The sequence below is a fragment of the Lissotriton helveticus genome, chromosome 9, assembly GCF_964261635.1.
Source record: "Lissotriton helveticus chromosome 9, aLisHel1.1, whole genome shotgun sequence".
Classification (NCBI taxonomy): domain Eukaryota; kingdom Metazoa; phylum Chordata; class Amphibia; order Caudata; family Salamandridae; genus Lissotriton; species Lissotriton helveticus.
The window spans coordinates 1,271,902,449-1,271,927,006 of record NC_136070.1 but is presented as its reverse complement, the minus strand read 5'-3'; the positions used below and the strand labels follow the sequence as shown (position 1 = coordinate 1,271,927,006).

The 24,558-nt window shown below is 47.6% G+C and overlaps 1 protein-coding gene across 1 annotated transcript in view; it reads right to left on the bottom strand.

Moving 5' to 3' along the window:
- The window catches only part of PRRT3 (proline rich transmembrane protein 3), a 241,363-nt gene that overhangs the window by 35,312 nt on the left and 181,493 nt on the right, over positions 1–24,558 (bottom strand). The window contains exon 3 of the mRNA XM_078661836.1: positions 23,290–23,442. Coding sequence (XP_078517962.1) covers positions 23,290–23,442 — 153 coding nt within the window. The remainder of the gene's footprint in view (positions 1–23,289; positions 23,443–24,558) is intronic.

Genomic DNA, 24,558 nt, shown 5'->3' with positions numbered 1-24,558 from the left:
TATGTTAATGTGGTGCAGCAGCACCGCGTACTTTTTTTGAGATTCTGGCGCATTACGTTTCTCTTCTACGCTTCATCACCTCCTCTGCTCTCCCCTCTCTTTCCCTGCTCTCTCGTCTACTCTCCTCTTCTCCCATTCTTCACCCAAGCGCTCGTTCGCGCCCTTTCTAATCTCGCCTACCTCTCTTCCTCACCCCTACCTTCTTTGGTCTCATCCACCCCTCTCTCTTCTTTACTCCGCCCCCTCTTCTCACTCCTTACCTTTCACCATCTTCAGATCCCGCCTCCCACAGATCTCATATACACCCTCCTCAGGAGTACAAAAACATTTTTGTTGTTTTTTGTGTTTTTGCAGCTCCCCGTATTTACTCAAAGTTTCTTACCTAGTTGGTCGCCTGAGTTCTAAAATGTAGACATCAGTTGTAGAACAAAAAGACAGGAAAAGAAAGCTAAAGCCGGATTTTCCTGGCACCAGTTCAGGTCTGCTGGCTGTGTTTTATTCTATTTTATATATATTTTATACGCTAGAGAGGCTTATTTTCCTAATGCACGTCGTTTTCCTCTCTGTTCCCCGGGCTGCTTTGTTATTATCACAGTTTCTGATCTGTTCGCCAGCGGCTTCTAATTGAAAGCAGCTTTCGTTGCCCCTGGGAGGAGGGGGCTGGGGGCCACATCTGTTTAAATGCAGAGCTGGGCTCCATATTTCATGCTTATTTCGTCAACTCTGAGCGGCGAGGCAGCATATTCAAGTGATGGACGTGTGGGGGCGGGCTCTGGGGGACTCCACCGGAAGTTGTCTGAACAAGAACTGAGGCCCAGAGACAAGGCAGCGGGGAGCATGGGGGCAGGGCAGGGCTGGCGCCACTGATGGACAGCACAGCTCTGGGGGTCTCTGCAGGCAGTAGGACTTCATCGGGTCAGCTTTGGTTCCAGCTCTGGGGCCTTCGTGTCTGTAGCAGAGAGTCACACTCTGACAGACAGACTCAAGTCTGGAGGGGGTGGGCCACAGATGAATCTCACAGCTGTGGTTGTCTTGATTTTTCTATCAGGTGTGACTGACAGTGTCAATTCTAAGGGGAATGTTTCGGCCACTGATTACTTCCACACCTCTGGGGGTCTTTGCATCTCCACAGGGGCTGGTTTGCTACGGCAGATGAATAATAATAATACTTGGATTTGTAAAGCGCGGCTAATCACCCATGAGGGTCTCTAGGCGCTGTCCATAGGCTGAAGGCCAAGCGCTACACAGAAGCATCAGTTGCATTACGCAAGGTTATTTATCGGCCCGGGGATATTAAGAGATTTGCCCAAATTCACAGGATATTAAGCCAAAGCCGAGCATCGACCCTGCATCCCCGTCTCCGTAGTCGGCAGGTCTGGTCGTTATGCCACACCCTGTCCTCCAACATCGTTGGCGGTCTTCATGTCTCGGTTAGGGGAAAACTGTGGTAATGAGTAGAGGTGGGCAAGTCAATGAGAGCACAAGCCTAGCTGGAGCCTGAAGCCTGGCTCTGACTAAGCTCAAGGTCCTTTTGGAACCTCAAGCCCATAACGAGCCGAGCTTTCCTGTGGCTTCTGCCTGCCTCGCTTCCACTACCCAGGATATGGCGTTACAGTTAGATCTACTGCTTGCGGAACTGGGGAACCAGGTTCGAGTCTCGGCACTGGCCAACATCCTGTGATTTTGAGCAAATCAGGTAATCTCCCCAGAACTATAAATAATGTGTGTGACCTTGTGTCATGTAGCTGGTGCTTGTTGAAAATGGAGTTTCTAGGGTGCGTTATTCAACTTTTTGCTTTTCTCTCTTTCAGCTCTCCGCTGATCTAGGTGTCAGCCTTAGGACTTTGAGTGCTTTTGACACTGCCATTCGGTGCCAAAGCGCTGTGCTTGTCATATACATACTGGTGATTGGTGTATACATGATTGGCTGATTCGAGTTAGCTGTAAATCACATGTCAAGGGGTAAGACATATACCCAGGGCATGTAACTCAAATGTTCCTCCGTGGGCCTGCTGCACTGGTTGCGCCAGCCACGCAAGTAGCTCATCGATCGGGCCACAGGTTTTCCCTGGTAGAACCTGCGTACACGGACTACTTTTACTCGGCTTGGTATTTAAAAAGCTATGTGGCAAGGTTCTGAATGCCTCTTGCTATATCGAGTTCTCCCTGTGGACAGGGTGCGGTGTCTGGAAGAGGTAGGACATGTGTGCATTTCATGCAAGAATCGTGAATGGCACCGAATGGGACCGGCTTCTCACATTTGATTAGCATGGTGGAATGTAGGAAAAGGTTATTGAGCAGTATGTCCTATTTGCAGCATACTAGTAGCAGTAATGTAATTGTAATGGCGAATCCTCTCCAGTAGTGGGAGTGGATTCAACATTACGTGTGTAGAAATATCACTTTGGGAAAGTGGGCACTTCGATGCTCGTGGCTGTGTGTGTCGATCTATCTCCACTTCACATCTGGGTGCTGGGGGGGGGCAGCTAAATCTGTGCATTCCTGATCGAAGGCCATAAACTAGGGGCTCAATGAAAACTGCAGACATCTGACTCTGAGGGACCTCTCGGACAGGTATGTGGGGTTGGATTGACACCCGCATTCCAAGGGGACAGGGTCTTGGCCCCACTAAATAGAGTGATCAAACCTTCCTGGGTAAGATGTCAGACAGGGCTCATGCTTTTCAAAGGTGGCCTTTTGACTCGATCGTATCTTCAAAGGCCATTGTGAGTAGAATTACTGGGGCTCTGGCTCCAGAAGTTAGGCTTTTGGAATTGGAACCATTCTATGCTGGTATGACGCTGGGACATCAACAAGAGGATGCATTAGGGCAGGAGGGACTGCAACTGGATTATAAACAGACTCGTGGTGGTCTGGGGCTCGGTGTGCTCCAGGAAGTGGACCATCAATTGGTGGATTTTGCTTGGATGTTGCTGGCCTGCAGCTAGTGCCAACTGTGGTGGCTCGGATCCTTAAGTACTCTCCGAGGGCTGGTTGGATGGCCGCCTGTCTATCAGATCACAGGGACACAAAGGATCTCCCTGTTTGTGGAGATCACTGTGACGGGACCCAATGGGGTTTCACTGTGCCTTCTGGGCACCTACGGCTGGCTGCCTTTAATTATTAATCATGGCCTCTTTCACTTGATGATTATTTGTAGAATCATCTCTTTTCGGTCACTCCTTCACCGAGCCTTCGTCGTCGTTTCAGTCTTCTTCGGAGACCTTGAGTCGTCCAACAGCCTCTACTTGGGCTCGGAGACATCATCTCAGCTGTCTTTGCGGTACACAGAAAGGGGAACCCCAACCGAGCATGAGGCCAATGCGGTCCTCACTCCTTCACTGCTCGCGTCCTCAAGGAGTAACGTTTGGAGCAGTCCGCATCATCCACCCGTCTTCGAGCCGGGACACTACTCACTTCAGGGGAGATCCAAGTGATACCTCCATGGGTGATCCATGAACTCAGCCATGCCTCTTACCATCCCTTCCCTGCATCCTCAAGGGTGAGAACAAGAGGTCCCTGCATCCTGAAAAGTGTGAAAAAGAAGTTCCGTACATTCTCAAAGATGAGAACAAAAGGCTCCTGCATCCTGAAAGGCGTGAAAAAAGAAGCCCCTGCATCCTCAAGGGTGAGAAAATGAGGCCCATGTATCCTCAATTGTGAGGATGAAAGGCTTCTGCTTTCTCAAAGGTGAGGAAAGGAGGCCTCTGCATCCTCAAAGGTGAGAAAAAGAGGCCCCTGCATCCTCAAAGGTGAGAAAAAAAGGCCCCATCGTCCTCAAAGGTGAGAAAAAGAGGCCCCTACACCCTCAAAGGTGAGAACAAGAGGCCCTGCGCCCTCAAAGGTGAGAGAGAGAGGCCCCTGCACCCTCAAAGGTGAGGAAAGGAGGCTCCTGCTTCGTCAAAGGTGAGAAAAAGAGGCCCCTACATCCTCAAAGGTGAGAACAAGAGGCCCTGCGCCCTCAAAGGTGAGAACAAGAGGCCCCTGCTTCCTCAAAGGTGAGGAAAGGAGGCTCCTGCTTCCTCAAAGGTGAGGAAAGGAGGCTCCTGCTTCCTCAAAGGTGAGGAAAGGAGGCTCCTGCTTCCTCAAAGTTGAGAAAATGAGGCTGGACCTTCCCAGTACTGGGAACTTACAGGAGGGACTGCCAGTTATTCTTCTGCCAAACCGACCATCACTTTCTGCAGAGCAAACGCGCTAAAGCATGTGTAAAGGCAGTGAGCACCACAGGAAGTGACGCCAGGCAGTGAGCACCACAGGAAGTGACGCCAGGCAGTGAGCACCACCGGAAGTGACGCCTGGCAGTGAGAACCACAGAAAGTGACGCCAGGCAATGAGCACCGCAGGAAGTGACGCCAGGCAGTGAGCACCACAGGAAGTGACGCCAGGCAGTGAGCACCACCGGAAGTGACGCCAGGCAGTGAGCACCACAGGAAGTGACGCCAGGCAGTGAGCACCACAGGAAGTGACGCCAGGCAGTGAGCACCACAGGAAGCGACGCCAGGCAGTGAAGTGACGCCAGGCAGTGAGCACCACAGGAAGCGACGCCAGGCGGTGCTTTCAATGAGAAACAGTAAGTGCAGGTACTGACCCAAGTGAGCCTCGGATTTAAGCTGCAAACATTCAATTGGCTCCAGAGCAAAGGTTGGCAAATTGAGTACCATGTAAATTGGGTAAGTGTAACATCTTATATTAAAAGTATGAATGCAAGCACTTTACACAACAAAGAAGAGAACATAACGTGCATCTTACGAGTGAGGATAACACCCACAGTGGCGTCGTGTCACACGTGCAAGGACGTGTCATTTATTTTGCAACAGAATGAAAGCTCTATTGTTGCAGAGTTGCTGCCCAGCATATGTCGTTAGAGGTGGCCACGCCCATTACATTATGTAAAAGTACACATAATGATGTGTCTCCTTATAAACTGACTTTTACCCAAGGATACAGGTGAAATTCTCACCTTTGTCGATTGTGTGGGGGGAGGTGGTTAGGAGGCGGTTCTGAAGAATGCCCCCCACTTGTTGCATGACGCACCCGCCTCCATGCTGGGGCTCTGGAGTAACAAGCAGAGGCGCAACTAGAGACAAATTTCAGAAGGGGGGAAGGGGGGCTGTTGGGCTACAAAAAACTTCGGGGCGGGGGGGGGGTTGATTCTTCCAGCAATGTGCAGAATGGAGATGCAAGGGCTGTAAGAAGGGGGTGAAAACACTACAAAGCCTCATAAGCAAGTAAATGGTCTTTTAAAGACCTGTGAAGTGCTCGGGTGCGGCTGTGTGTGTGCCCGGGAAGCGGTCTCGGCCCGGCTGCCACACATGACGGGGGGGGGGGGGGCTGAAGCCTTTTGAGCCCAATGGGCGTTGCATGCCTGGTCTACACACACACACCATGACGCAATCAGGGTGACCTGACCACAGGCAGCCCATGAGTGTGTGCATGTCATGTGTAGCGCGTGCACCTTTACTTCACACAGCACAAGGCTTCCTGATTCTACTTCGGTGCACAGGGGCAGCCACAACGCGGGCCTGCTCCGGATGGAAGTACAACACCGGCAGGGCCTTCGATGCAAGCTGGACAAAATGGCGCCCTCTTCACTTTGGACCAGTTCACATGCGCTGCATGGGTAGCGGGGGGCGGTGCTCCGGCGTTAATGGGCTTGTGCAGGCCGGGCAAAGAGAGGCTTGGGGCTACCAAGGGCCCACAGGCAAATTGTATTCCACGAGACAACGCTCATCAGACCACACGGATACAAGCATCTGCACCCTCACAAGGACAGCCATTTCCCTTCTAGTTACTTCACTTCCTTCTTTAAACATCTCATGGTCCTTCAACCGCCCCGATGGCACCACCCACCCCACTGGATCCTGCCCTGTATTGTATTGTATTGTAATTGCATTTATATTGCGCTTACTACCCCTGACGAGGCGTTGAAGTGCTTTTTCGGCGGGTAGCACGCTACTCCGGGTCCCATAGAGAATTAGTGTTGAATTAGTATAGTGAAATAATGCAAGTACATTTTAAGTGGTGGATAGGTTAGTCAGTTATTTGGATTTGGAAGGATAGCAGAAGGATAGAGGAGGACAAAGGTTTGTATTTATATGGCGCTGGTTACCCCTGATGGGGTGTTGACGCACGCTACTCCGGAAGCCCATAAAGGATTAGTGGTGAATTAATATGGTGAAATATGAAGTAATTTCAGTGGTGGATATTAGTCCTTTATTTGGAGTGAGAAGGTTAGTGGACGGATAAAAGAGGAAGAAAGATTTGCATTCATATAGCACTTGTTACCCCTGATGGGTCTTGAAGCGCTTTTCTGGCGAGCAGCACGGCACTCCAGAACCCATAAAGGAATAGTGGTGAATTAGTATGGTGAAACATGCAAGTAATTAAAGTGGTGGATAGGTTAGTCACTTATTTGGATTTGGAAGGAGAACATAAGGATAGAAGAGGAAAAAAGATTTGTATTTATATAGCGCTTGTTACCCCTGATGGGGTGTTGAAGCGCACTACTCCTGAATATTGGGCCCGATTCACAGAACTAACTGAAGACAAAATCCTAAATTTACTACTTTTGGTATTCACAGAAGTTAGGATTTTGTCTTAAGTTTCTCTTAAGACAGACTTAAGACAGACTTAAGTTAGGATTTTGTCTTAAGTCTGTCTTAAGTCTGTCTTAAGTCTGTTTTAAGACAAACTTAAGACTAAATCCTAACTTCTGTGAATACCAAAAGTAGTAAGTTTAGGATTTTGTCTTAAGTTAGTTCTGTGAATCGGCCCCACTGTGACAACTCTACCTTGCTGTAATGCTGTCAGAGCCTCCAGTTGGCACCCACCACCACCCAGCTCCATGGTCCACCATCCCCAGAGCGGCCTCTCCCTTTCCCTACCTTTGTAGGTTACTATCTGCAGAATGCTGGCACATGGTTTGCAGAGCTGGGCGTGCGGGCTGTGTGGGGGCGCTGGCAGTATTTTAATACTGGTGGGCACTGGAGACACACACACCTCATGTATGCAAGCACACACTACAGGCACGCACACATTCGGTCACCCAAGCACTGCATTCAATCTGCTTAGTACATTTACATTTTAGGAATGAATTTGTTTTGTCTGGCAGGTGATAGGTTTCCGTTTTACAAAAAATACATTCCACCAGGTGGAGAAGGATCCATTGTGCCCCTTTGTGTTGAACCTGCTTCTACTAGCTCTGTTCACAACCTTCCCAACTCTACCTGGCAACAGGAAGTCACCCGCGTCACTTCCTCAGGATGCATTGGCTGCCACAAGACGCATAGTGTGATTGACTGTGCAGGGCCTAGTTAGACCCTACACTGGTAATGACGGAGGGGGGGGGGTGAGTCTTCAGAAACACCTCCGCCTCTATGGAGGCTCGGTGGGCTCACAGTCTGCGCTGCAGCGAAGCGCCACCTGTCCTGCCCTGGTAGACATACCAACCCTGAGCCTGCCATGCTGCCCATCAGAGTACCAGTACTCACCTTGGGGAAAGAGCGGTACCACCGGCCAACTGGCATACGAAACGTGAGGGGGCCCCCCTGCAAGGCACGAGGATGGGGCCCCTCCTGACTCAATCAGGAGATCTCTGGCCAGAGTACTGTGTAAAAGGGGCCCCTCTTAGCTTGAGGGCCCCCCGCACCGCGGGGCTGCAGGGCCTGTGTTACACCACTGGACCGGACTGGGAACCCAAAGCAGCCCTTCGAAGTTTGTCAGACCAGCCCCTGGGGAAGCACTACCTGGCCCCGGGAGGCTGGAAATGCTTGCTTGCTGCTGTTGTTACTGGGGGACGATTTTGCAGCACTGCTGCAAAACCAACCTCCAGTAACAACACGGGCCACCACCACGTCAAAAACCGTGACGTTTGTTAAGGGTGCTTGGTCTGGAGAAGCACAAACTCAGGATTTAGAACGCAACACAGTGGTTAGGGTTTATTTTGCTAATAAGAATTTATTTCTGCCCGAACAAACCCCTTTTAGCAACATTAGGATAATGAAAGACTCGACAAATTATATGACTTATAACCTGTTCCATGCATTTTGCATGCAGCTCTTTGATGACAGTTCATAGCTCACTGTGCTAGATTATGACTGTAGCTTATGAACTACACAGTAACAAAAGGATCTCTGTGACAAAAGCAGTAACCCCCTAAACTATCCACTTAAAATAGAGTTCTATGATATGTGTGATACGGTGAACAACACTTACAACGCAACTTTGACATCGCAGAGCCTTTACAACGCAACCATGACAACGCAAACTATTACAACGCATTGCTCTGGGGGGGCGCTCTAGGATAGGGAATAGGTTAATTTACTATCCAATAACCTTCCCTAGTGTCCACGGGGACTGGAGTTGGAATAGTAAATTAAACTATTCACTATCCAGCGCCCAAAAGCACTATGCGTTGTAATGGACTGCGTTGTAATACTTGCGTTGTAAAGGGAAGCGATGTAAAAGCATGCGTTGTAATGTCATACATCCGTGTGATACACTTTCTTTGCCGCATGCATATTAACCCTCTGCGCTACCTTAGACGAGTCAAACAGCAATAGACAAATCCCTCTCCAGCAGGAACATGAATCACCAGTAATCTTGACCTTTATATTGTTGCCTGAAAAATGCTGCATATACAAAGACATCTGCAGTAGGTGCTTTTTAAAACCATAACATATTTCAAAAGCAGTTAATTTTGGATCTTAAAAAACAAAACAAAAAAGCGTTTGAGTGCACACGTGAAGCCTGGCTGGGCCCGGGAGGCTGCAAACGAAAGTGAGTGCTGAGTGGATTATTCTGGTGTGCTGATTTTGTTTCTGGGGACAGATATTGCAGGACTACTGCAAAAATATCCGCTAGTAACAAAACTGCCTCCCCTCTTATCCTTCCAGCCTCCTGGGAAAAAGCCTGGTGCCTGTGTTGGCCAGTCCGGACTTGGATAATGCAACATCATGAAACGCATGCACGAATAGACCCGAAAAATGCAACCCGAAGCCGGTGGCACAACCAGGGGTGTCATGGTGCAGTCTCCCAATAAAAGAGACACCTCTAAGCCTCCTTTAACCTCAGCTAAGGGAGGTGGAGCCCCCTCCTTTTAAAATTAGTGTGGGAACTTCATCCATCCATCCATCCATCCATCTATCCATCCACCCCGCACCCATCTCCCTATCCAGGGGAGTGTTGTTGTTTGGGAGGGACAGTAAACGTGCAGGTCTCTTTAGCTTCAAACTCAAACGACCTCATTTTCCTCCCTCGATTGATCACGGCGCTTTAACTAGCAAATGGTCATCCGATGGTTAAAAATTCCCTATTTCTACTTCTGATGGACTTTGGCGGTTTTCCAGACCTCTGGAAATCCTCTCCTTCTGAGCTAGGACATTCAACGGGCTGGAGCTGGACTTATCCCAGGAGATTGAAATATTTAATCGGTTAAACCTAATTTACCGGAGATCTACTTTATAAAACAGATCCACGGAGCCTGGCGCGTCACTGACAAATGACGGGCCAGGAGGGATCATGGGATTAGAGGAACCTCTAATGAATTAAGCGGATGACATTGGAAGGGCGAGATTTTGATCGATACCTTATCACTATTGATCTAAACCCCGATCTGGTCGACTGAACCTTTGTTGCCTGTCATTGAAGGAAGAAAGTGCCTCTCTTACCAAGTTAGTTCACCCAATAAAGGACTCCGCTCCAAAAGATCACAAACAACTTCTAGCTTTCAAAAGTTTATTGTAAGGTTAGGATAAGCTGCAAATACAGGCATCTCAGAATGAGATTCACGAGATACACAGGTCCAACTACATACATGTGCTCTCTGAAAGCCCTCAGACGAGCAACGGAAATTACCAGCACAAGTTCTAAGAATAATAAAGCTATCAGCATTGACGCATATTGAGATCTCTCCTTCATTTAAGTTGGAGGAAAACACACAGGTTAGGCTGTCCCTACCCTGCTCTAGATGGTATCCCTACTTAACCAAGTCTCAACCTAACAAAAGGTGTCAGCAGTGAATGACCCCCAAGGGAAGTCACTCACTCTTAGTCTCTTGGTGAAAACCTATAGTTCTCCAGTCATGACCCCTCTCTGCCTACCCATCCGCTCTCTAAAGGGTCCTCAGGCATCTGCTCTAACTCCACCCAGGGGTGCTGTCCCTAATACAAAACAGTCAACAACATTTGAGACGCCCCTCGTGAGACGCCCCTCACGTGGTGTAGCTTCTGGCTTTTTCCATGCTGCTTTGTATTGGGCCTCATACGTTGGAGTTGACCTTGCTTCTCAGACTCTTCTCCGGCCCGCTGATACCCCTTAAAACATTCCGGAACCCTCCTCCATGTCTGGGCCGTCTACTGAACAGACCTCTATTCATTTTATTAATAATCGGATCCTCCCTTTTCTCTGGCAGACAGACATCTGCAGCCAAGAACCCAACTCTCATAGACTTCCAAAAAGGTTCGCAACATTTCTCGGCCCAGACATGTACGTGTAAATCAATGTTAAAACATTTCAGGCCTACAGCATTTCTCATAATAATTATAGCATTCAACTTCTTCATTAATTAAAGCATGTTAATACTCTTATTCTATTATTCAGTAAACACATCTATAAATCATGGCCCATTAATGCAATGACCAAACATTAGTTCAATCTATGTCGTGAAAAGAAACACCTTCTAGCTCTGGCCCTGAGGCCTACCACATTCTGCGTTTAACCACATGCCATCTTACATTTTAGCAGCTACACGACATGGATTCAGGAATAATCACATCTAATAAAATCATATAGTGTCACACATTTCTGTATTAGTTCCACTTCTACTTAAATCTCTACATTAGCTATACATTCAGAATATAATTGCAGATACTACTAGCACTCATGGCATTTCTCCTCATGATTTGTGCTTACTACGGGTAAGTGTGATGCACTCATACATTTAGGTCAGTTTGCGCTCTCTCAGTTCCCCCCTTTGATGACCTCTCGGGGTCATCACTAACATTTAAACTGCAGTTATTGCTAGCATAACTTGTCTCTGCGCTTCCAGAGCCCTCAGACTCCTGTACTGTTTATCTTGTATGGCAGCCAATCTCTGCAGCTGCTCTCTTTGGGCCCTTTCTGACCTTCTTGCTCTGTACCATTTGAATACCCTCACCAATCCCCACAGTATGATCCCACAGATCAATATTATGATGATAGGTTTTAGTATATACCACACAAAGCTTTTGCCTAAGGTGGAGATCCACCCTCCAACTTCACTCATTCCGTGGCCCACCTTTTCCCAGACATTTTCTCTACTCAAGTCTTCGATCTCCTTGTGAATATCAGTTATGTTCCTAATAACTTTCTCAAGGGGCTTTGAATTGTCTGGAATGTAGGTACAACATTCCTGGACCTTCAAAGCCTTACAGACTCCGCCCTCTTTTGCTAGTAGGACGTCTAACGCAAGACGGTTCTGAAGAACCATAGCCCTTATCGATTGCATCTCTCCTTCTACCAGCATTAAGGACTGAGCAGTGCTGGCAGACAACCTGTCGACGACTGTTGCCAGTCGTCTAATTTTAACATCATTAAGGATTAGTCCCAAAAGAGGGAACATAGCTCCAAAGACATCTCCAACCATTTCTGCATCTCCTATATCTCTCCTTCCCCTCGATGATGTCTTGCCCTCGATGATCTCTAAGTCTTGTGCATGATATATTTTGGGGAAGACAATTGCTAAGTAACATGATCCATACCAGTTGTCAGGTAGTCTCACGTAGGCATTTCTTCCACATACAAAATACACATTTGGAATCACTTGCATTCCCTTCAGGAAATCCTTAGTATAGTACTCTATATTGAAAGCATGTTCACAGCTGACTTCTCCCACGTATACATTTTCGTAATACGTTTTGGCTCGGTGAAGACATAGCTTTCCTTTCTGCGTCTTATCTAAAGCTATTGGACCACTACTACCCTTTCTCTTGTGTGCCTTCTCTTCCTCGGTCCAATCTGTTTTCCATTGTCCTGATTTTTTCAAAATCTTTTGTCTCCTGTAACGATCATCCACCTGCCCTATGAACTTCTTCTCGACTTCTGACACTTTGCATGTCAGGTTATTTCTACGGGCATGTGAAGTATCTAAGGTAATCCAAGGAATAAAGAACTTGGCCAGTCTGTCTTCACTCTTCCAGTAGTCCCATTTGTTCATCTGCTTATAATTTGGGACTTCTGGCAACACTGAATCATAGTTGGAGAAATAGTATTCAAAACTATCTCTCCCATAAAATATACTAAGCAGTAAGCTACATGTAATGCCATATGTCAGCGGGAGGTGATGATATCTAATGCCTTCATCTACAGACGCCGGCAACTGCATGCAGACGTAACAATCCTTAACCTCCATGGCATCCACGTATTCATATAAGAGTTTAGCATAAGCATTTGACCTAAAGTCTCCTTGGGACTCATCTACGTGTAACCTGCGGGCTTCTGCAGCTAATAACGCTTTCTCTTGAGTGTTTTCCCTTTTCTCACCAGCAACAGTGGGTGTAAGCGTTTCTACAGATTTCACATCAGTTACCTTCGCCTCTTCCTCATGTCCCTTTACATAAGAAATTGTTACCACTAAAGCTATTAATATTATCACTCCTACTATTAGTGTACCTATTATACATTTAGCTCTGCGGTTCTGGGTGCCGGCTTCCATTTCGTCAGACAATATAGCTCTCTCTTATCTTGGCACAAAGTTCCTTTCTTCTCGTTCCTTTACAGTCTCTTTTTACTCTTTTTGTCTTTAAAATCCACACAACTGGAAGCTGACAACCTTCTTCGCAAAAGTCCTTTAACAGTTCAATAAAGACAACCCTAGCCCTTCTCCATCAACTCAAGGGAAGTTCCCTAATATTCTCTGCTTCCTGGGCGCTAGGTAATCTTCTTTTTTCTGCTCGCTTTATTTACAAAGTCCTTTAAGCATCTACTATCAGGTTTGTGCCTGCAGCTTCGATGGCAAAGTTCAGTATTTCCAAACGAAGATTGTGCTCTTCATGGGCTGTTATCGTTGTACCAAAGTCGGGGAATTGCAATTCTGAAAGAAACATGTGTTTTAACTTGCTGAGGCGGGGAGGTCTGGGGAGCATGAATGTTAGTGACCCTTCTTGTTCGACTCCGGGTACCAACAGTCGTATTTCCACGGTGACGATGGGCTCAGAACTGGACACCACCACCGCTCGAATCCTCCCTGTCTCCTGTTTCAAAGACATTTGTCGCCAGATATGTCCACTCAGGTGTGGAGTATCTTCTGCTAGGCACACGCACTCTTCTTGACCTTCTTCGGTCCGGTGCTTCAGCGCCCTGAGCACCTTCTTCCGGGTCTGAGTCTTCTGATATCGGAGGAAGGGTTATCTCTGGAGTTGACCTCAAGCTAGAGCTCCTTCTTTGCGGCCAATTAGCTTCTCCACGTGCCCTTCTACTCCTTCTCCTTCTTGTCTGTTCTCGCTCTCTGTCAGACCTGTCAGTGTCTGACTCGTACTCCCAGCTACTTTCTCCTTCTGTAGCGTCGTCTGTTTCGCTGTTGTACTGACCGTCCTCAGCTTGGTCAGACTCGTTCCCTGCTTCCGCTGGCACCTCTACAGCTTGGCTAGCCCCCTCTATGGCTTCTCGGTCCTCTGCTGGACGTCTATCCGAGAGAGGAGCTGTTTCTTCCCGAGGTGCTGGAACCCTTCGCGTATGTGACGCGTGGATCCAATTGGGCAGGCCTCCCACCTTCACAGCCGTATTCGCGATCAGGATGATCTGGAAGGGCCCACGCCAACGAACATCCAAGCAGCTTCTTCTCACATGTTTTTTCACCAGGACCCAGTCCCCAGGGTACAGGTCATGGCACGGGCCCTGGCACGATGGAACCTCGGCAGCCTGCACCTGAAGGGACACAGAATGAATGGCGTCAGACAGCCCCTTACAATAGTCCAGGATCATATCATCTGTGATATTTAACAGTGCAGTAGTTGGGACAGATGGCAGCCTCATTGCTCTCCCCATTAACACCTCATGTGGTGACAACCCCGTTCTTCTGTCTGGGGTACTACGAAGGCTCATGAGGACCAATGGCAGGGCGTCAGGCCAACTCAGGGTCGTTGAGGAACACACTTTTGCAATTCTGGCTTTGATCGTGCCATTGATCTGCTCCACAATTCCTGAGGCTTCTGGTCGGTAACTGCAATGCAATTTCTGATCTATGTTCAGAGCCGCACAAATCATCTTCACAAGCTCGCTGTTGAAATGCGTTCCCCTATCTGATTCCAAAGAGGCCGGCACCCCGAAGCGCGGAATGAGTTCCCTAAGCAGTAACTTGGCCACTGTGAGGGTGTCGCACCTACGTGTAGGGTATGCCTCAACCCATCTGGAGAATACACAAACAACCACCAGGACATAGCGGAGGCGGTTGCACCTCGGCATTTCAATGAAATCTATCTGCATTCGATTGAATGGACCTCCAGACCTTCCTATGTGACTTAGTGCAACTGGTGTTCTTTTCCCTACATTCAGCTGCTGACAGGTCACACAACGCTGGCACACTGCTTCTGCTGCTATTCTAAACTTAGGATTGTACCAAGTCTGTCTAAACACTCTCAGCATAGCGTCTCTCCCTAGGTGTACGGGACCATGTATGTGTCTGGCCATTGGGCTCACCATCTCATTGGGCAACACTGCTCTGCCATCTGCTGAGACCCAGAAATGGGACTCACCCACTACACATCCTGCCTTTTCCCATGTTTCTTTTTCAAAATCAGGAGCATTTTCTTGCATGTTTGCCAGTTCGTCCCAAGTATCAACAGTTTCCAATATCATGGCTAATTCAGTCCTTACATTTATTCCACCCACTTCCACCTCTGTGAAAGAGTACCCTTGTTCCGCGCAATACCGCGCGACTTCGTCGGCATATCTATTGCCTTTCGAGACGAAGTCCTCATTTCTGGTATGTGCGGTGCACTTTACAACTGCGATACCTGCTGGACATTGCAACGCCTCTAACAACAGGCGCACAAACTCTCCATTGCGAATGGGAGAGCCTGAAGAGGTCATGAACCCTCTTTGAGACCATAACTGCCCGTAATCATGAACCACCCCATAACCATATTGGCTGTCGGTGTATATGGTGACTCGAATTTGATTGCTTGCCAAGCAAGCACGTGTCAAGGCAATAATCTCGGCTACCTGAGCGGAGTGTACTCCTTCCAGGCACCCAGCTTCTACAACTCCAGTAATTGTACAAACAGCGTAAGCTGCTCTCAACTGCCCAACTTCGTCTCTTACACATGAGCCATCGACAAAGAAAATTTCGTCTGGGTCGGTCAGTGGCTCATCTACGATGTCGGGTCTGGGTTTGGTGCATAGTTCAGTCACATCGAGGCAGTCATGGTCTGTACATTCATCATCATCCTCGATATCATTTGGGAGTGGCATCAAGGTGGCAGGATTCAAAACAGAGCATCTCCTGAGGGTCACATTCTCTGCAGCAAGAATAACTTGCTCATAGCGCGTGAGCCTGCTGTTGGTCAGATGCTGTGTTTTGGTCCTGGTCATCAACAGTTCAACAGAATGGGGCACGCACACCTCTAACGGGTGCCCCATGACGATATTTTCACATCTCTCAATGCTGACACCCGTTGCAGCAACGGATTTGAGACATCCGGGCAACGCTGCGGCTACTGGGTCTAAAGTAGCCGAGAAATAAGCAACTGGTCTACGGGCATTCCCATGGATTTGGACTAACACAGACAACGCGCAACCTTCTCTCTCACAACAGTAAAGCAAAAATGGTTTATTGTAATCAGGCATTCCCAATGCCGGAGCACGACACAGGTCCTCTCGCAGCTGTAGGAATGCCATCAAACAGTCTTTGTCCCATGGTACCGGATCGCTCACCTCCTTATGCGTCAGTTTTTGCAAGGGCTTTGCTTTCAGTGAAAAGTTCGCGATCCACTGTCGGCAATAACCCACCATCCCTAAGAACATCCTGACCTCTCTCTGTGTCTTAGGCGCATTCATTTTCATGATCGCCTCTATCCTGTCTGGTGACACCTTTCGTTTGCCTTTCTCTATTCTGTGTCCCAAGTACTGCACTTCTGTCAGGCAGTACTGCAACTTTCCCGGGGACACCTTGTGCCCATTGGCAGCTAGGTGGTTTAACAAAGCAATGGAGTCCTCCCTGCAAGCTTCTTCTGTTTCTGACGCCACGAGGAGGTCGTCTATGTACTGGACCAGAACTGACTTCTGGGGCAGCACTAGACTTTCAAGATTTTTCTTCAAAAGCTGGTTAAAGATCGATGGGCTCTCTGTATACCCCTGAGGAATACGACACCATGTTAGGACGCGACCTTCCAGCTTAAATGCGAAAAGAAAATGGCTTTCTTCGTCCAAAGGGATCGAAAAGAAAGCCTGACAAAGATCAATCACAGTGAACCACTCAGCTTGGAATGGAATCTGAAACAGTATCACTGATGGATTCGGTACCACTGGACAACACGAAACGACTATGCTATTAATCTTTCGAAGGTCCTGTACTATCCGGAATTTCCCATTTGGTTTCTGCAGACCCATAATCGGGGAGTTGCATGGACTACCCACGATTTCTTTCAGTATTCCCTGTTTAATCATGGACTCGATCACGGGCTTTATGCCTGCAATCGTTTCTGGAGTCAATTTATATTGGGGTGTTCTTGGGAACTCAGCATGCGGTTTCACTACAATTTTCACTGGGTCCACCCCTTTGACCAATCCAATCTCTTCCCCAGTGAAGTCCCATACTTCTGGTGCCACTGTCTCTCTCAAGTCCCAGCTCCGTGCTCTACGTTTGGGCTCGGGAGAGTTAACGAGTGCTCTCCCTTGCTCCCATCTCTCCAGGTCCCATGCTCGGCCATCCGATCTTGGAAGGTGATGGAACACGGGCCTGTTACCCCCACTCTCTCCTGCTTCTCTCCTTTCACCGTACGCCTCTCTGTTATTTTCCCTCTGGTCGCTACTCTCCCTTTGCCTAGTATCGCTCAATATCCGATACGATCCTTCCTGGTTCCCCATATTCCCTGGGCTGCGCTCGTTTCCGTCATCACAGGGACTATGGTGCGACCTCTCACAACTCCCATTCAGTTCTCTGGTGCCGGGCACACAGTGGGTACACTTAAAGCTGTTTCTGTACTCTTGCGTTCTCCTCTCCCCTTCACTGAGTATTGGGCGCGCCACCCCTCCACTCCCGGGGCCCCCGTTTTCCAGGTCCGTTCTATCTCCACTCCGGGCCCAATGGGTGACTCCCCTACTATCTCTCTCTCTCCAGTCCCACTCCGGGCTGCTCTCCCCAGCCCCGCAGTGAGTCCGAGCTCTGCTGTCCTGACTTTCCCTTTCAGCTTCTGCAGCTATGATGCTCTTGTGAGCCTCCACTGCCTCATCCCACTTCTTCATGTACTCATTTAGCTCTTGAAAGGATTTTCGTCCAGATCCCCTCAGATCCACTGGCCATCTAGGGCCCCCAGGATCCCCTCCTGGATCCCCTGCTGTGTGCATCGGGGTGCTCCACTCTCTGGGTATCGGCATCTGACTTGGGGAATTGATCGTATCGTTCCTCCTTGCCGTCTCTGCTCTTTCTCCGTCCTTCCGTACCCGTTCTTCCCCTCTTGCTCTCTCTGGGTCATATATCGATACTATAGGACCTATGGTAACAGGTACCTGTAGTGCAGCTGGTAATCCGTAGGATGTGGCGCACTCCGTTTCCGGCGCTCTCTGTACCACAAACCTCCCGACTACCTGTTGCACCTGACTAGGCTGGGACAGCTCTTTCTTTGCCTCAGGATCCCACTCTGAACTGGGAAGCGGTCCATGCTCCCCTGCATTGCCCCCCTTTTCTCTTTCACTATGCTCGACCTCTCCCCCTGCTCTATTATACGGGGGTGGCCTGTCTGTCAATAATCTGTTTATCAGGCTGTCCTCTGTTTCGCTCTCATCATCTTCTTCTAGGGGGCTTTTATTTCCGGGCACCTCTAACACTGGGTACAGTTTATTTACTTCCATGTTATGCACTCTCCATCTTTTAGCATCCGCATCCCACCTGGCATCCTGCACTGCCCTTACCGATCGTTTCACCCTTTCCTGTCGTCTGTTCATATTTTTTTCATGCGCTGCCCTAATCCATGCATCAAGGGCTTCAAACTGGGTCGGTCTAGGCAAGGGTCTCATTGAGGTCATGACTGATTTTAATCGATGTAACACCTCTAATCTGAACGTCCCGTACTTCGGGAACGTCAGTTCCTCATTTCCTTCCGTAATCTTACTCCACTCTGATATCCAAAGGATCGTATGCAGCCCAACATTCACTGCCATGTAACGAGCCGGCGTACCCTCCGGCGGGGCTTCTTCCCCTTCATCCGATCCCCGCTTCTCTTTTTTAAACGCCGCTCTCAGCCATTTAAAACACTTCATAATTATGCGCACAATATCCAGCCTCGCTACTCTGTTTACTTCCTGATGACAATCCACCAATCCTAACGCGGCTTTGCTAACTTGGCCTATCGCAGCGCGGTCTTTCTCCGGTCGGCCAATCCCAGCTCGACACTTTCTGACGTCTTTGCTAGCTGGCCTATCACAGCGCGGTCTTTCTCCGGTCAGCCAATCACTGCGCGACACTTCCTGACGTCACTTTTCTCCGCTTCGCAGCAGCACCCCTCCTTTCTCAACTCGTCTCCCGGTCATGCATGCGTCCCATTCATACACCGAAAAATGACTACTTCCGACCAAGCGGTCACTTCCCTCGACTGTACGTCCACAGTCTATATGTAATTGTCAACACAACTGACGAAATGTCTATCGTCTCTCTGATAGGTTGCTTACACACACAGTAACCTCCGACCAGCGTCCGTTACTCACGCACTCACTCTTACGTTCCCCCTATCTCGGTCTTTCGGGTGATCAATGGTACCTCATGACCCCCTTCACACTAGTTGACAATTACTCTGGGTGTCCGATACACCCGAACCACTTAAGCTCTCCTTGAACTTAAGATTTCCACCGGTTGCGCGCGCTCACAACCTGTTCCACAGTCACTCTACAGACATTCAACTCCGCCAGACATTACAACATAGATACAATACAAAAACACCGCAATCTAACACGCATGACCCTTTATACTCACTCTCGACCGATACTGCTGCTTTTTCTGTCTCACGTCATCCGGATCTTCTTCGGCGGGCGGTTCTTCCGATCATCGATCTCTAGGGGCCTTGGGGTAAGCTAACCTGGCCTAGGTCACCGTCCTCAAGAAGGCAACCATCCTCTATAGCTACCAACTGGAAGGGCGAGATTTTGATCGATACCTTATCACTATTGATCTAAACCCCGATCTGGTCGACTGAACCTTTGTTGCCTGTCATTGAAGGAAGAAAGTGCCTCTCTTACCAAGTTAGTTCACCCAATAAAGGACTCCGCTCCAAAAGATCACAAACAACTTCTAGCTTTCAAAAGTTTATTGTAAGGTTAGGATAAGCTGCAAATACAGGCATCTCAGAATGAGATTCACGAGATACACAGGTCCAACTACATACATGTGCTCTCTGAAAGCCCTCAGACGAGCAACGGAAATTACCAGCACAAGTTCTAAGAATAATAAAGCTATCAGCATTGACGCATATTGAGATCTCTCCTTCATTTAAGTTGGAGGAAAACACACAGGTTAGGCTGTCCCTACCCTGCTCTAGATGGTATCCCTACTTAACCAAGTCTCAACCTAACAAAAGGTGTCAGCAGTGAATGACCCCCAAGGGAAGTCACTCACTCTTAGTCTCTTGGTGAAAACCTATAGTTCTCCAGTCATGACCCCTCTCTGCCTACCCATCCGCTCTCTAAAGGGTCCTCAGGCATCTGCTCTAACTCCACCCAGGGGTGCTGTCCCTAATACAAAACAGTCAACAACATTTGAGACGCCCCTCGTGAGACGCCCCTCACGTGGTGTAGCTTCTGGCTTTTTCCATGCTGCTTTGTATTGGGCCTCATACGTTGGAGTTGACCTTGCTTCTCAGACTCTTCTCCGGCCCGCTGATACCCCTTAAAACATTCCGGAACCCTCCTCCATGTCTGGGCCGTCTACTGAACAGACCTCTATTCATTTTATTAATAATCGGATCCTCCCTTTTCTCTGGCAGACAGACATCTGCAGCCAAGAACCCAACTCTCATAGACTTCCAAAAAGGTTCGCAACATTTCTCGGCCCAGACATGTACGTGTAAATCAATGTTAAAACATTTCAGGCCTACAGCATTTCTCATAATAATTATAGCATTCAACTTCTTCATTAATTAAAGCATGTTAATACTCTTATTCTATTATTCAGTAAACACATCTATAAATCATGGCCCATTAATGCAATGACCAAACATTAGTTCAATCTATGTCGTGAAAAGAAACACCTTCTAGCTCTGGCCCTGAGGCCTACCACATTCTGCGTTTAACCACATGCCATCTTACATTTTAGCAGCTACACGACATGGATTCAGGAATAATCACATCTAATAAAATCATATAGTGTCACACATTTCTGTATTAGTTCCACTTCTACTTAAATCTCTACATTAGCTATACATTCAGAATATAATTGCAGATACTACTAGCACTCATGGCATTTCTCCTCATGATTTGTGCTTACTACGGGTAAGTGTGATGCACTCATACATTTAGGTCAGTTTGCGCTCTCTCAACATTGTCATTCTGAGTTCTCGTAAGTGTAAGTGCGAGGCCCTGTAAACTCACGTTTCCTGTACCTCTGTCCAGCACGTATGTGCCCTAAAACCAAAAATAAAATAAATACTGCTCCTCTGTTTGGCTAAGGCACCCTCTGAAGACTCACCAGTGGTAAATCTGTGCCCGGAGCTGCAGGGGGTGGTCGCTAACACTCATTTCTGGGGTTGGGACTTATTTTTCAACATTTGAGTAAGAGAGAGAAAGGCAGAAAAGAGAGAAACAAGGAGGGAGAAAAAGATATGAAAACAATGACAACGTGAAAAAGAAAGGATAAAGAACACGGAAGAGTGAGAAAAAGAAACTTTAAATGCAGAGTGGTGTAAGAAACAAGCATGAGGTGGAATCAAGACTTGGCAGCCTTGGTATTCATGAGATAAAGAGACTGGAAATGCAGAGTGGTGGAAGGGAGAGGCATGAGGTGGAAACAAGACCAGGCAGCCTTGCGATTCTGCAACCTGGACGCATGGCAGCACCTACAACAGCTTCACAAAAAAACTCTTGGCTCCTGCTTTTTTTTTCTAAATTAATAACTAGTGGCCAGATATTTGAATTAATTTCCTAAGTTTTAGAAGAGAGAACGTTGTGGTATCTATAATATGGCTTGGTCACGTGTTTTATGCCACGCCCATATGTAGATGAGGAAACTAACTCCTTCCATTGGCCAGGAACTAACTGTGCATGCAAAAAGTGTACAAAAGGGGCCTTACAAATATTTGCAGCGGCTGCTACAATAACAAAGTGCCCCAGTAGCACAAAACCGGTGCAAATGGCAACTGCACTCCCTGAGTATTTTCTGTCATCGTCCAATACAACCTGGGGAACGGCTAAAGAGTACACGTGCAAAGCTAAAAAAGGCTTTTGCAAAGAGTTGTGTATCATGCTGTCTGTCAGGGGTGTTTTTTTGTTATCAAGACTTAATGAAAGAGTTTCACAGGCTGGCGCTTCTCCTGAGACTCCCTGACTGCCAATCAGGAGCGGCTCCTCCATTAGGGCGGAGGAGCATCGCCCGCCAACTGAAATGCCCCCAGCGAGGAAAAATAAGGTAATAAAGTTGATTTATTACCATTTTATGTTTCATCAACTCATCCTGAATTGAGTGTCAGGACTGGGCAGGGCCTGTTGAATGACAGCAGCAGACAGGAGTGGTGGGCTGCCTGTGCACTTACGTTTAAAGTGCGCATTCCTTTTTTGGCGGCTGTCTTGTGATGGCCAGCCAGACATAGGCACTTTAAACCTCTCAACCCAGCTGTCTTAGGCAGCTGGCTTGAGAGCAAGCACAGGCCTCCAGTGCCTTCTGGGAGAGCCGAGGGAAGCCTCTTCCTCCAATCCTGGTGCTTCTCTCATGCTGGCTAACAGCAAGAGAGCAGCACCAGGATTGGTTAAGGGAGTTGGCTGTGGCCATTGCTGGAGCCTGGTCAAGAGAAGGAGGCGGACAGGAGCAAGGAAGACGTGTGGCCGTGCAGCATTCAAAGTAAGTAGCTTTTTACTTGATTTCATATCGCCTTGCATGCTGCGCATAACAATGCTACCACCCATTTGCCTGCCGCACCACTCTCGGAGTTGCCAGCCACCACTGATCAATAATCTAAAAGGTAGGAATTGAAGTAGGGTGTGGCGAGGCAATGGAGGGGGGACAGACAGATGAGTACCTTGAGTCCTTCTTATGTACAAAACTTCTCTAATCTGACACCTGTATTTCTTAAATTGACATATTAAACATAGAAAGCAGACAAAAAACAAGTTCTAAACTTTTGGAGCTAGGTGGCCAGAAATATTGTTTAAATGCACATTCACAGCCTTTTTCTAAATCACTAATCAAAAGAGATTTGAAAGTAAATGCGGTTTCAATTAACGTTTTGTTTTAACTCCTTCCACGCTGATGACGAAACCGCTCCGTCATCAGCCGCGGTAGCGCTGTGCTGATGACGGAGCGGTTCCGTCATGGCCCCCTCGACGCGCCTCCGCGGTGCTGATTTCGCGCATGCGCGGCGCGTTGTATTGAGCGGGCGGGGCCATGACAAAACCGCTCCGTCATGAGCACAGCTCAACCGCGGCTGGTGACGGAGCGGTTCCGTCACCAGCATGGGCACGCCGCGCGGCCCCCCTGCCCCCTTAGCGCTGCGGCGAAAGAGCCGCCGCAGCGAAGGTGTTAATAAATACGGGAGGTAAAAGTTCAGATTTTGCATTGTCCTGTAAACGTTCAGCAACACTTTGGAAATTTTACAGTCTTTAAACCTTGCTGAGGTTGTGAAGTTTTTCGGCTTTTGACAAATTAAAAAACTTATTGCAAACCTTTTTTTTTTGCTCAATGAATGTATTGTAAACATGTTGTTTTACGTTAAAATGTTTCCACTAAAAGTGTTTTTGCTGTGGTTTTTTTCTTTGAAAAATTTACATTTAACGACAGTTTTTCTCAAAGTATTTGCCAGATTTGTGAAGTCTGGAAAGTTTTAAAGAAAATTTACAAAACCTGTGAAAGGAAACATTTGAACTCTGCACGACTATGTTAGTAGGATAGGTGTTTACCTAGCTGTGCACTTCCGGGAGTCTTCCACGTCACTGGCGTTCCATATTCCAACGCCCCAGGACTGGTTCCGGTTCTTGCAGCCACGACTGGCCCAGTGGTCCCTCTCTGGACCTGTGTAGAGGTCCTGGCAGAGTCCTGCCCTTGAGAAGGATCTGACATGCAAAGAGGCAAAACGAGGAGAAAAAGACAGAATTGTAATCACTGTAAGTTCCACAGCTTCCCACACCAACCAAAATATCAGTCACTAAGGAAAGCTTTATAGTAAATAGTGCAAGGAAAAAAAAATATTACACTACTTCAACAAAAGAGCATTTCAGAAAGACACTGGCAAGGCTATGATGAAGGATCTCCTAAGTTTAATACAGATTGGTACTTTGTTTGAGGTTACTGGATGACTCCATGTCATCAGTGACTCCATGTGCAAGCCCTTTGACAGCCACATGCATTCTGGGAGTTGTGGGCCTTCTTCCTCTCTGACAAACTAAATAGCAAGATTACAGGGGTTTGTACAATATAAATTGATCTGGAAACAGAGCCATATGTGAGCCTGGTGGCGGTGGCGGCTTAACCCTCTATGCTATCATATCATATCGGAAGACTCTCTTGAGTGAAAGAGCCTTCTTGCCTTTTAATATATTTTCACTGAGAGAAACAAAGGTTAAAGTGACCTTATAGTTAAATGAATTTGTCAATAACATTAACGTTTTGTAGTAAAAACAAAAAAAAAGAAATCCACCATTTATAGTAAACAGAGCTAACTATAATCGCGCCTTCACCATGCACTGCTTATGACCTCTCATATGACATCACTTATGACATGCTCTATGACATAATTTATGACATCACTGATGACATCTCAAATGACATCACTGATGACAACATCCAGGCTTCTTTTGTACACATTACTCTATAAAGCAGTATGGCATTAGAGTCCTGAAAGTGAGTACAAAATAGCTCAGAATATTATGAAGCATTGTTAATGCCTTCACACATACAACCCCCTTAGGTAAAGCAAGCTGGTGTTATTTAGAATATTGATCCTATACGACACACTTCATGAGTAGGTGAGTTCATATAAACAATCATCTAAACATATATGGGTAACCCCTACTGCACACGGTGTCCAATCCGTATACAACTGCTCAGAGAAAAACAAGTTCCTCCAGATTCTCAACTTCTGTTACATAATTAATGCAGTACTACGGCAGTCGATACCTGTATCAAACCCCTAAACACTCGCCAAACCTATATTGAGAATTGAAGTTGAT